Source organism: Hesperophylax consimilis, chromosome 9, assembly GCF_061612785.1.
Source record: "Hesperophylax consimilis isolate HC1 chromosome 9, BYU_Hcon_1.0, whole genome shotgun sequence".
NCBI classification, from domain to species: Eukaryota; Metazoa; Arthropoda; class Insecta; order Trichoptera; family Limnephilidae; genus Hesperophylax; species Hesperophylax consimilis.
This window is the reverse complement of record NC_142844.1, coordinates 9,899,360-9,913,255: the sequence shown is the minus strand read 5'-3', so window position 1 is coordinate 9,913,255 and position 13,896 is coordinate 9,899,360. Positions and strand designations below refer to the sequence as shown.

Here is a 13,896-nt window from a genome sequence, read left to right as displayed (position 1 = left end):
TGTTAAAAATGTTATAAAATGATTTTTGATTGAGAACAGTAACCAAATTTTTATAAATTTGGTTTAATTCACTTAGGTAAAAAAAAATATAAGAATTTATATTTTTTTAAATGTATTAAATAAATTTTCAGAAAATGAGGTTTGTTTGTCGCAGTAAAAAGACTACAAGGATGAGTTCTTGCGTCATTAAATTTGTATGTACCCTGTTTATACTGTTTTTTCTATCGTGACCTATTAAACTTTCATAAAAATTATACTTGTAAGTATTAAAATTTCAAGTAATGAATTCAAATAATCGTTAGTCAAAAAACGGAGTACCTATTATTTGAGGTCGCGGGTTCAAATCCCAGCGAGCGCAACTAAATTTTACATGATTAATTTGTGTTATTTCACAAATTACTCATTTAAAATAATATATAGTATATTTGCGGCACCTTGCAGAGTGGAGGATACTCTCAGTATCGCTCTGGTGTAAGTGACCACCATTCAGAATTGAAACGTTGCGTTCTTGACCGTGTTTGATGACCAGATCTGAATATCTAGGTATTTCCCTACCTCCCTCTTCTTCATCGCCTTCCCCTCCCCACTACCTTCAGCCTCACAACATACCCCAAATGAGGATGCCGTAGTCTCACTAGCTCCAGACGGTCGGGAGCAGTTTGGACTGTTGTGCGGTTTTACATAAAAAATAATTTCAAAACTACCCTTTTTAAAGTTTAGTTTACTTTAGATGTACAAGGGTGATTAAATTTCCTGTCGTTAAAAATCATAGAATTACATGAAAATTCGAGGGAAATTGGTTGCGCATACAAGCGGTGCTTTAGGGGCAAGATACTCTAATTGAATTTCAAACAACCCCATAAATCCCAGCCCTTGGAAGAGAAACACACGAAATGGTAACAGACACAATGACACTTGATATGAATTCATCAATATCACTCAGAACCTTCTAAGCGGCGTATCGGTACGGGTTGAATACCTCATTGCCTCATTGTATATTGGGGAAACGATTCCGGGACAATTTTGACAGATAATTCGAATACAATGACTAATGTAAAGATATTTAATATTTTTTTCTATCAACGGAAGGAATACCTTCATAAAAATATCATATTATTGAAAATCTATTGATAAGCTGTCATTAAAAAAATGAGCGAAATCATCTTGGAAGTTTTTTTCCAAGTTATTAGAGACGTCTAACCTCAAAAAATATCACTTGAAAATCGAAGTAACTGAAATGTTTTTTAGTTTAAAGTAATTAAAACTTATTTAATATGTTTGTTCAGTTGTTGTCTTATGCACTACATTGTATTAAATTGGCTAACGGATAAACAGATGCTGACCTTGAACGCGATGATATTTATAAATAAAATAATAAACAGCCTCTTAACAAAATACTTTTTAAACAAAATTACAAACAACGAGTACATTCACAGACATACAAGAAGAACGTGCAATGTAGTAATTAGGCTACCAAAAAAGGACAAAGCCAATACAGAAAACAGTTAACTATACAAAGGAATGCAATATTATAAGGCGCTGCCGGAAACAATAAAGACTACGCCGATTGATAGATTGTAGGAAGAATATTAATCAAAATAAATTTTTATAATTGATAAAAAATGTAATAATATGTGTAGGTACGTAAGTTATAATGAACTATACATTTGTAAACTTGGGCGTACAAGTGGCTAAAATAAAATTAATAAATAAAACAACGTTTAACCAATATCGCTGATAATATACAATGTCATGGAAGAGGGTACAGACGTGTGAAAATATACGGTAGCATATAAGGTTTTTTCCAATATACGTAATATTTTACGTTTTATGAGACATATATTGGTCATGTGTAATGTTTGTGTATTTACTCACATGTTTGTAAGTTAATCATTAATTTAACATTTCACTTAATGTTTACTTCTTAAACAATATAAAACCACCCATGCACGATGATCATAATATAACAACACCCGCACACAGGCTTTGCCTTCGTGGAATTTTTCTATTAGGTTCATACCTATTCTATTGACGGCCGGCATAGTACAGTGGTAACGCATTGGACTGCCATTCCGAAGGTCGCGGGTTCGAACCCGGCGTGTGCAAATAAATTTTATTTGATTAATTTGTGTTATTTCACAATTAATTAATTAAAATAATATATAGTATATTTGCGGCACGTTCCAGAGTGGAAGATACTACCAGTATCGCCCTGGTGTAAGACCACCATTCAGAATTGAAACGTTACTCCAAATGGCTTTAGCCATGTTTAGTGACTAGATCTGAATAGCCAGGTACTTCCCCACCTTCCTCTTTCCCTTCCCCACTTACCTTCAGCCTCACAACATCCCCCAATTGGGGATGGCATAGTCTCACTGGCTCCAGACGGGAGCAGTTGGGACTCTTGTGAGGTATTCACTATAAAAAATTCACTATAAAAAATACCAGCTTTTATTTGTTTCATCAAAAAACATCCACATAACTGTTGTATCAATAAAAATATATTATGGTTAGGTTTTGATTTTTTTTCTTTTTTGACGAAATAACTTTTTGCATAGGCACTGTCGTAACTTTTGGCACAAAAAAACGAAAAGCTGCAATAGCGCGAAAGTCCAAATTATGAAAAATTGAACATGCATTATTGTAATTGGCTTGTGTATAAATGATTTATGTACTATATACAGTACTCACAGGTAAACACTTTCATTCAGAAAGATCAGAATATGTTACTTTTCACCTCCGCGCTGCAGAAACAACGGGAGAGCATGTTGCACGAATGTTTAACATTCTCTTCTTCAGCTCAATATCATCATTATCATCCGTCTTCTCTGAATGTAAGTAGGGCCTAGACCTGTAAGTTTTTAGATTCTCACGGCCAAAAGCATTTTTGTTGTTTGTTTTTGGGGTGTTATGCCGTGTTGCGCTAACTCCTTCTTTAGCCGACGTTTCGGACAGCGTTGCAGTGTCCATCATCAGGGCAGATCCGGTAGATCCGAAGATGTCCGATCACGGCATAACACCCCAAAAACAAACAACAAAAAAAAGGGCCTAGACCTGTTTCAGGTATGCTAGAATCGTTCCATTGATTCACTCACGCGAAATGTTCTCGGTTCCTTTTCCAGACTTTTTGTGCTCTTTTTTGTATTCCTTGCAAATTTTCAAAAGTCTTCTAATGGTTTTTTTTAGAAAAACACCAAAATAATAGCTTCATTATAATAATTAAATTTAAATCACAATATTAACAGTCCTCCTAATTGCATTTCATAAAATAAAATATCATTATTATCAATATTAATTACTATATTAAGTTTCCTCATTTAAGTGTTTAATGATAAGATTTTAAGGCGACATAAGACTCTAATAACAGGGGTTTACTCGACACTAGCATTTTAATTATTTCTGATGAACGTATTACTAAAATTTCAAATGTTTCCAGAGGTTTCTATGCGGATGTAAATTATTTATATTTAAGATTAATAAAAACAGAACCTTACTATTAGAGTATTTTATGTAAAACGGTTTAGAAATATATTAAAACTTTTTCACTTATAAAATTAGCGGTAAGCACCAGATATTATTTTTCTAGGCGATGATTTGGTAAATTCCCGAGAGATCTCTTTAGAAAAGTTTGATATTTTAGTAATAAGTTCATCAGAAATAATTAAAATAAACCCCACGGAAAAATCGATTTTGTAGGCCAGCTAGGGCAAATTCGACCCTGGGTCCGTCCATTACGCCGGACAGCGCGCCGAATATTGTTTTTACACGACTTCATCACGTATGTCGTTAAGATTCCCAGTTTATTTTAGGGATTTGACTGGGGCAAATTCAACTGCAATACACCAGGGCTGCTTCACTTACGTTGTTAAGATTCAGGATTTATTTTAGGGTATTGTCTCTTCTAAATGTGTTTTAGTAGATACAATGTTCAATATTAATAATGAGAAGTCATAAATCTTTGGACGCAATCGGGTAACTACTAGCTTGAAAGGCGCGAAAAACAACTAAGAAATGGTTTAAAATCATTCAAAGAAAAAAATGAGTTCGTAACTCGTAGACTTCCCTCAGGCTAATTTGTTAATTTTTGCGAACAAACAGCTATTGCCCATAAAGTCTACTTGTTCGCTTTTGGAACAGCTCGTATGGTCTATAGAAATTGTTCTCCCTTACTGTCATGATGAAAAATATGATCCGAACGGTATTGGAAATTAAAAACACCACGCTTTATATTCAAATCTAAAAGTTAACCCAAAATAATTAAAATGTACACCTCAATGAAACCAAAGGTTCCAACCGCAATTTGAAAAAACATTTTTCATGAATTTTTCTTATATGACACGACAAAATAAGTAAGATGACAATAAAGGTTTCAAGATATTTTTCTAATAAAACATGTGTATTTTTTTGTTATTCGGTGATTTTATTGAAATGGAAATACCCACAAATTTTCCTACTTTCTGACAGCGTATTTAAGAAACATAACGGTGAATATGCCAGAGGCCTTAGTCGGTAACGGTATTTATGCGTGCAACCACATTCCATTTCCGACTTTTGAATTCAAATATCTATCTCTTTTGTTCGTGTTTAAAAAAACATTATTATAATGAAGACGGATTTAGGAATGAGTATACAAAACGCCAAAATATAACGTCCCGGCTCTAGTACATTGCGATGTCATAATATTGTTTGCAAAATTTCGCCATAAAATTTCTATAATCCCAAATAATGATTTTATTCAAAATGTCTACTACGCCATAAATGCGTCAGCAATTTGTAGCTACGAATCTAAATGCATGATTTATGGCATTATGTGCAATTAAATTAAATTAATAAACCATCATATAAACCAAGCTTTAAATCGAAAAATACATAGTTAGCGGATTGAATTATCAATATTTCTCCGCGCTCTCTCATCGGCTTTTTTTCCGCTCAGAATCTAAAAGCCATACTAAAATATTATGCGATATGACGACGTTGCGTCCAAAATTAATTAAATGCAATTTTTATTTCAATAACAGAGCTTAACAAATGAAAATTCGGTAGCTTGGGCTAAAATTCTATAATTGGCATATCTCCGCGATCAGCTTTTTTACAGCTACAAAACTAAAATACGTACAAAATATGAAATTTTTCAATGCTTTGTATGGATTAAATAACCAATTCTTTCCAATAACATAGCTTTTAAGTGAAAATTCAATAGGCGATTGTTGAATTCGATAATCGACATTTCTTCACAAATCGTCACCCGAATACGGAAAGGAGACTGTCCCTGGTATCGGGGAACAAAGCAACTACGGTGACTGCTTTAAAAGTGGGCTATCCCTTCACAATGGGAAAACGAATATCTTCTGCTGTTCAGTCCATTGTTTCTGGGAACAAATGGAACAGCTGGTAAATGTTACAGCACGACACTGCATAAATAGTAGTGCTGGAAGCTAAAACCAGAACACTGCACTATTCTTTTTTTTCGGGATTGTAATTGATTGATGGTGCCTTTTTGTGTTTTTACTCAGATTAAACGAGGCTTTATTAAAAAAAAAATTAATAAAAAAAAATTACTTTTTATAAATTAAAAAGACACCAAAATAATATATTATAATTTAGAATTCAGCTACTGGCTAGCTCTGAAATGAAGTTAAATGAAAACATAATATTTATGGACATGTTTTTTTTTTTATAGAAATCAAAGCACAGCTTTAGAAGAGCAATAAAACCTTCACTTTAAATTTTGAGATATCCAAGAATTAACAACCAGCGTTATTTTAACTAACCGTAGTATTGGAAGCGACCAGAAATTTAACGGTTCCATGGTAACTCAACACAGTGATAATTCGACACACTTTTAAAAAGTGATATAGTCATTGAAAACGATGAAAAAAATTTTTTTTACCCTAACTTTATATAACTTTTTAAAGATGTGATGAATTATCATTGTGATGATTTATCTGGTTACCAAATTTAACTAAGGACGGGTTATTTCACAGAATTTGAACAATTCATCACATTTAGAAATTAATTTTCAAGTTCTGTGAAAGTCCTTTTGATCTTTTGTTATTATAACACTATGAGTCAGTTGTTTCACAAAACTGAAATAATATCAGAACTTGAATAGAACTTTTACAGAATTTTAAAATTAACTTTTAAATTTGAACAGCCCGACCTAACTGCATCCGATTTGTCACAGTAAATTGTAAAAGAAAAAATATATTTTTAATCATTACTCCAAATAACAAATCATCTATCGCACATTCTGCACTATTATCACTATACACGGTGTCCGGAAGGGTGTGTAGAAGCTGGAAACCAGAGAATCTAAATCACATGGAGAATCCTTTTTTAATCGAACTTAGTATTACGATTTTGACATTTTTTCAACAACCAAAGTGTTGAAAATCTTTCTGTGGACGGGTCTACGCTTCGACGCATTTTAACAAAACATTAAACCATTGTTATTAACGACGAGCAACGGTTTTGTTTAATTTTTTAACTGAGCAAAAACATTCAATATAGAATTCGATTTACTCAAATCAAAAACGTTAATATCGAAAAATCTACTCCAAATGTAATTAACCATTCTTCCGCTTGTATGACGAGTTTCCGGACACCGTGCGTATGCATTATATAATAATTAAATGCAATTATTCAGGCAAGTTGAGTTCCCCTTTTATCGTTATATCTATATGACTCATCGAATAACAACGCATTAGCACGGTTGAAAGCATTTGATATAAAAACAGAATTTCGAGGAATTAATTCACGTTGCTTTTCACGTGATTTCGTTATTAGGGGATGATTCAAGGATTCAAGCGTTGACCAATACTTTTTCAAATCGAACAAATTATTAAAAATGCATTATATTCTTGGATAAATGAAAGCGCAATATTACAATTAAAAAAACCTTGTTTCATATATATATATACTGTTTGTAGACCGGCCGGTTTAACCAAGGCTTCTTCAGGCTGGTAGGCAATTAAGCCAAAACCTAGATCACAAGGCCGGGACACTAATCAGCCTCCTAACTTGTATGGGAACCTCCAAAAATGTTTTTTTTAAATAACCATAACATTTTAATATCTTTTAATAAATAAGAATAAATTGAAAAAAATATATATGTGATTTTTTTTGTAAAATCCCATACAAGTTAAGAGGCTGCTTTGAATGATTGTCCTCGCCTTGTGATATAGGAGGTTTTGGTTAAACCCGCGCATACCCAATTTCTACAGATTTACATACAATAAGTTTCTCGTTAACTCTTTTCGATTTTAAGTTCAAAAAATATAAATGTATTATTTTTTAAGATAATATCTATACATTTATTATGCCGAAACGTTAATTATATGAAATTCCATCGATAGAAAAAAATCGCAAAGTAAGCTTCGAAAATTATTGAAAACACGTTTTGTTCTGTTATTTAATATGTCATAAGCATGAAAAAAATCACAGTGTATCATTAAATGCAACTAAAGCATTTAACGACAGATTTTTGCTCTATATCAAACGAGTCGTGTTTTATTGAATATTTTCATCATTTTCGCTTAATTATTATCATTTTTAATACTAGCGCGCTCCCTCTAACATTAGAATTTACATATCTCCCTTTCAAACCATCTTTGAATGCTTACCACGGGGTTTTGAGCATACTCCAGAAAATTTATAGCACCTGGGATAGAAAACAAAAGCCACACTACAGACAAATTTAATCATATTTTCACAACCTTTTTTATTACATCGATATCATTTTCGTAAGTTTTAATTCTATTTTAGCAATAAGTAATATCTTATAAACCTACGTTCCCTTCGATAAAGGGTTGCAAATAATAAGAATAATTTATTTTTATGAAAAATCACCAAAAAAAAGGGAGCTGTAAATGAGAAGTAAAAAGAAATAATGAATTGATATCTGTAATTGTGAGGCTTATTATAAAACGATTTCTAATGATTTTACCTTGCTCATTATTATTTATTTCGGAATGACTGATATTATCAGAAGATTTAGTATAAAATATTTCGTCTCATTTGCTATGATTCAGAATAATATACCTTCGATGAATGATTGAATTTTTATCGAGGGGTAATTTTTCAATGCAAAGACCATTGGACCCACAACAACAAATTCAAATGAAACGATAACGATATTCAAAATACGAGGAAATGAATTTTTTGATGGAAAACAAACTCCTGTTTTAAAATAAACAATAATAATTATTCTCGAGCGCAGAATAAATAGTCAACTAAACTAATTAATTTCAATGCACAGTGCAACAGTGCGAAATTATTCCATATTATGTATGGCTTGATTAGGAAGCTCGTTTAAAGCGTAGGCTGGTAATTTAAAACAAACGCATGCTGTGCTTTAAATCAGAAGCTGGAAACGTAAAACACGGTACAGTATCTTTTTTTCCGGAACTAGAGCATACAAAGTATAGACTTCTTTAGATTTGTTTGTGGCATAAAAAATATATAAATAATTTTTAGGTATAAAAATATGTTATCAGGGGAAATTCGTTGAAAAATCAGTTTTTTTAAACTAAGGATGGAACAAATATTTAGAAGCGTGGCAATAATAAAAAATGGCTTGCTAAACACATCCCGGCCATTTTTTTTATTAAATTTTACAGTAAGCTTGTTGTCATAATTACTACTAAGACGAATAGCGATTTTTTGAACAGTCGTAAATCAAGAATTCTAAATTTGCGGACCCATCTTCAAACAAACAGAAAATGGACAAAATGATCTCCTCTAGATTACCACCTGAAAATATGTTGACATTAAAACTCGAAAATATTCAAGACGTGGCACTGTTCTTTAAAAAGGTTTTTTTTGCTATATTACTAAAGTAGCTTCCACACATTTTTGAATTGGAATCCTGTTGACATGATTGATTCAGGCTTTTATTATTTTAAATAATGGGGAACTCTGAAGTACAAGAAACCACTTCCAAGATGTCATCGGCATATCGATCCATAGGAGTCGCGAGTGCGACTGCCGACCTCTAGTCCAGATCCTCTATTACCTACCTACCCGAAACCCTGCCAACCTAAGAACCTCGTCTACCCTGTACATTCTTTCCCAGCTGAAATGACCCTTGTGGCCAGCTCTCGACTTTTATTTACATTTCACCCCCGCACAATATTTCCACAGAAAATACTGAAAATCGTCCACAAAAAAAAATGAAAAGTCATTGTTTTGTATTATTTTTATTTATTGTTGTTTGTTTACACGTCAAAAAGTATTATTAGTTAACTTCGTTAGGACTTTACCTGAATCGAGGTATTATTATGAAACGTGTATCCCGTGCTTTATTTATTTATGAAACAACAAAGTTTTATTTTATAATTCTGTAAATAAATGCTCTTTTTTTAAGGAGAGGAAGGAAAGAAGTTCTGGGAAGGTAAAGGGTATGAGGGTTGGGTGGGAATCTAGGGATCAGTGAGTCAAGGAGTGACGGATCTTTGAATAGCGGCGCAGGGCGATGGGCCGAGAGACCAATCGGAAAGTTGAGAGGGTCTCTCCAAACCAGCCTCTCCCGATCTGGCACGCCACACAGCTGGTGGGCAGGCGCATCCTGAACACACTTGGGTTGACATATGGCAGAGGTGTTGGTTATCCAATAAATGGGTCCCGGGGAGCGGTACCGAATCTCGCCTCCGAAATTAAAAAAAACTATGGTAAAAGTTCGCAAAAACTCACATTGTCAAATCACTTCTAACATCTTTAGCATGAAAAATCATACTAACAAGAAGTTTGCACGATAATTGTTACGATTATCATAATAACATTTATTTCAGCGTGGATTTTTGTTGTGTGCATTGAGCAAGCCGTGTAAAGTTTAAAGACAAACACAAAAGGCTTATTACAACGTAAAAATGGAAGAAAAATAAGTTCAAAGAAAATAATTAATGAATTTTGTTATTTCATATTATTCAACTATTGAAGTTCGACGAATGAAGTTACGAAAACATCGTTTTGTGATTTTAATTTTTAATAGGAGGAATGTTGCGTAAGTCACATAAATCACGTTCTACGTAATATATCAAACAAACGATTAAAGGCAATTAAGAAAAGTCGTTGAATACAATATTTGCATTAGTTAAAGAATATTTCCCGAATTTAACATTATGCAAAAGTTAAACGTAAAAGCGAAAATGAAATATAAAAACCCTCGTTAGATACTAATCATCATTGGGTAATAAATCAATGGTTTCATACCTGTCCCGTTTCCTTTGTTTTCAAAGATTCTAATAAATCATTCAATATTCGTAAAAATACTTTATTCCGCGGAATAGATTTCAGCCGATCATCGACTTTACTTTTGCAAAGTATTTTCATAGCCTTTCCCACTGTAATTCATTCAAGTTTTCCATCTATATGTAAATCACACTATTTGTATTCCAACCGTTAACTTTAGATGTGAAACACAGTCAGGGTAATCTCTTTCGATAACACAATTAATCTCGGTATTTACAGATCCGTCGCGGTGGATGTGATCGGAAAACTTAAGCCAACTATGTGGTGGGACTGGGGCGGCAGTGGTGGGAAGGGGGTGGGCCGGTTGAGGGGAGGCTGGTACAGGAGGCGAGCAGGAAGACGAGCCTGCGACCGAACTTCAGAGGGAAAGTTTTAATTGCACCCCCATGTACCAAATGCACAGTCCAGACGCAGAACTGAAAGAGCGTTAGCAGAACACACATTGGTAAAGACAAATCTCTGGCAAAGCTTATCACACTAGTTCTACACCATATTTGGAGAGAAATTTACTACGCAAACTAACAACTCTCAAAGTTAAAATAACCTACCAGAAAACCGCCAGACCACACTTTGGCACACTCGCAATACATTTTATTTTTCTTAGAACTCCAACAGAAAGCTTCGCCTTTTGCGAAAAAATAATATTATTTTATAATCAATTCGTAAGAATCACATTTATTCCTCGATAATATTTTTCTTCCCTCGTCAGAATCGATAATTTTTCCACAAATTATAACAAGACAAAAGTTTTCCGCTATCCTCTCCACCGGATTCATCATTAAAAAAATCACTTTTGAAATATTCATTGAAACTTTTCTCCCCGCAAAAAATTCGCGAAGCCATTCGCCGAGATAAAAGTAGATATTTTCGATGCGGAGATTTCGGATGAGCGAGCACTGAGCAGTGTTTGAGTGGCGAGGAGCAGCACACGGATGAGGGAGGCAGAATAGCAGGAAGGTGGAAGTGAAGGTACAATATATTATTCTGTGTGGATGTGGATGCGGATGGTACCGACCTGAGCTCAGTGTCCGTGATGGCAGCAAACACAGGTTGCCAGCGGTCCGACTCTTCGGAACTCTCCGAACTCGCCGAGAGGCTGGTCTGAAAAAATAAAAAATAAAATAATAAATACAACAGTATTGTTATTTTCTGTACATAATATATTAAAAGTATCTTAAAAACAGAACCAAATCTACGTTTGCTCTCAAATCTAATAATAATTGACGCAGCGCGGCGTAGCGAAGTTTTAGGTTTAAGTTTTTTCTTTGCATTTCAATATGTTTGCGTGTTAAAGATGGTAGCAGTATTTGATAGTACATTTTTATTCCATCATTGCGACTGTTGCGAGCTGTCAAGTCGGAGTAATCAATACGCGAAGTCTACCGTTCACAGAACTACTAGTTTTAATTCAAAATTACCAACAATATAATTTATTGGGCCAGGTTGGAGGGAGGGATTTAATCGAAGAAAATTGTTAACGTAATTTCGGAGAATATCTGTGTTCGTCTAATTTATTGTTTTTAGGTTGTGAAACGTTAAAGAGGTCAAAATAGCGGTTTTGAAAATGTGAAAAATAATTTAGCATTTTATAAATTCGTGTAAACGGTGGGAAATCAAATTTGGAATTCACATTTCCGTCGATCCATGTAACCTATTTTAGTAAAAAATCGAGAATATGTTTACGAAATATTTTCCGTAACCGATGTAATATTGCTTCCAGGAAAATTCCCTGTGGTGTGTTGCAGATTTAAAAAAATAGTTTTTCATTCGTTTCCGGTGGCATTTTTAAAAAACCTTGATTAAAAAAATTATGTTTTTTATTGCAACTGCCTAGTCATTACGATTTTAATAATTTAAGTAAATGTTACATGATTAATACATTTATTTAGAGAAGATACATTAGAGCACCATACTAGGCAGCTGCCTGTTTCATGGTGCCCAATGGAGGAATGGTTAGTTTGAACTTAAGTCTAGTATAAACAATATGTTGGTAGAATTATAAAAAAAAAATTGAAAATTAGTTTTTACAAAAATTGCCAAAGTTTTCTATAAAATAAACACAAATATATAAAGTAGTACACATATGTACCTACATACATACACATGCACACGCAAATATATATGCATACATACATGCATATATCCATATACATACATACACACAACATACATATACCTACATACATGTATCTTCTTCCTCACACATTAGAAGGGCATGATTACTGATACTCATATACAGTTTTTTTATTGCATCTGCCATAAATCATTAGAAGGGCATGATTACTGACACTCATTTACAGTTTTTTTTTATTGCATCTGCCATTAATCATTAGAAGGGCATGATTACTGATACTCATATACAGTTTTTTTTATTGCATCTGCCATTAATCATTAGAAGGGCATGATTACTGATACCCATATACAGTTTTTTTATTGCATCTGCCATTAATCATTAGAAGGGCATGATTACTGATACTCATATACAGTTTTTTATTGCATCTGCCATTAATCATTAGAAGGGCATGATTACTGATACTCATATACAGTTTTTTTATTGCATCTGCCATTAACCATTAGAAGTGCATGATTACTGATACTTATATACAGTTTTTTTATTGCATCTGCCATTAATCATAAGAAGGGCATGATTACTGATACTCATATACAGTTTGTTAAAGAGTCACAGAACAAAAAAAGGAGAGAAATGATCTAAGACAAAATTCTTCGTTCCATTTCCCACGACTAGTTTCAAATAATCTTGTGTCAAGTTTACTAGGCCAAGTTATTAAAAAAATAAAAAGCTGCCATTATTTTGACACGCGATTTGGATGCTTCGAAACATGTAGACTGCATAAAAGGAAACATAATATATCTATGACACAAACAAACACATTCATTGCACCCGATTTTTTTTACCCAAATTTCCGTCGATAAATATTCAAAATTACATCTAACGTTACTCCATTTAATGGCGAGTCAAATATACAAACAAAACTAATTTTATTATGAGGCTGAAATTTTTATTAATTCAATACTTTGAAAATTCTTATGAAGCAGGGATGGGTAACCTGCGGCCCGCGAGGCTCTTTGGTGGGACCCGCGAGCACTTCCAGTGCGGACAGCTGACCACAAAAACCGAGTATTAAAAATTGCTTTCAGAACGCGAGAACAATTTTCTTTATAGATAAAATCAAGTAGATTTTATGTAATTAAGGGTTATTACCCAATTAACTCAGTTTAAATAATAAGTAGCATATTTACGGCACGTTCCAGGGTGGAAGATACTCTCAGTATCGCCCTAGTGTAACACCACCATTCAGAATTAAAACGCTGCTTGAAATGGCTTTGGCCGTGTTTGGTGACAAGATCTGAAAAGGTACTTCCCCGCCTTCCTCTTTCACAACACCTTCACCTCCCTGCTACCATCAGCCCCACAACATACCCCATTAGGGGATGCCAGTCTCACTGGCTCCAAACGATTGGCAGCAGTTGGGACTCTTGTGGGGATTCACTTTTTAAAAAAAGATACTAAAAATGTATGATGTAATGCCTGAAAATGTGAAGAATGAATATACGTATTTAAAAAATCTGTTAACATACAATATTATAAAAAATGAAGTGTAACCATGTACATATTAGTTTATATAT

The 13,896-nt window shown here is 33.5% G+C and overlaps 1 protein-coding gene across 1 annotated transcript in view; it reads right to left on the bottom strand.

Moving 5' to 3' along the window:
• Syn1 (Syntrophin-like 1) overlaps positions 1 to 13,896 on the bottom strand; it is a 157,145-nt gene that overhangs the window by 49,014 nt on the left and 94,235 nt on the right. The window contains exon 4 of the mRNA XM_089635614.1: positions 11,264 to 11,349. Coding sequence (XP_089491740.1) covers positions 11,264 to 11,349 — 86 coding nt within the window. The remainder of the gene's footprint in view (positions 1 to 11,263; positions 11,350 to 13,896) is intronic.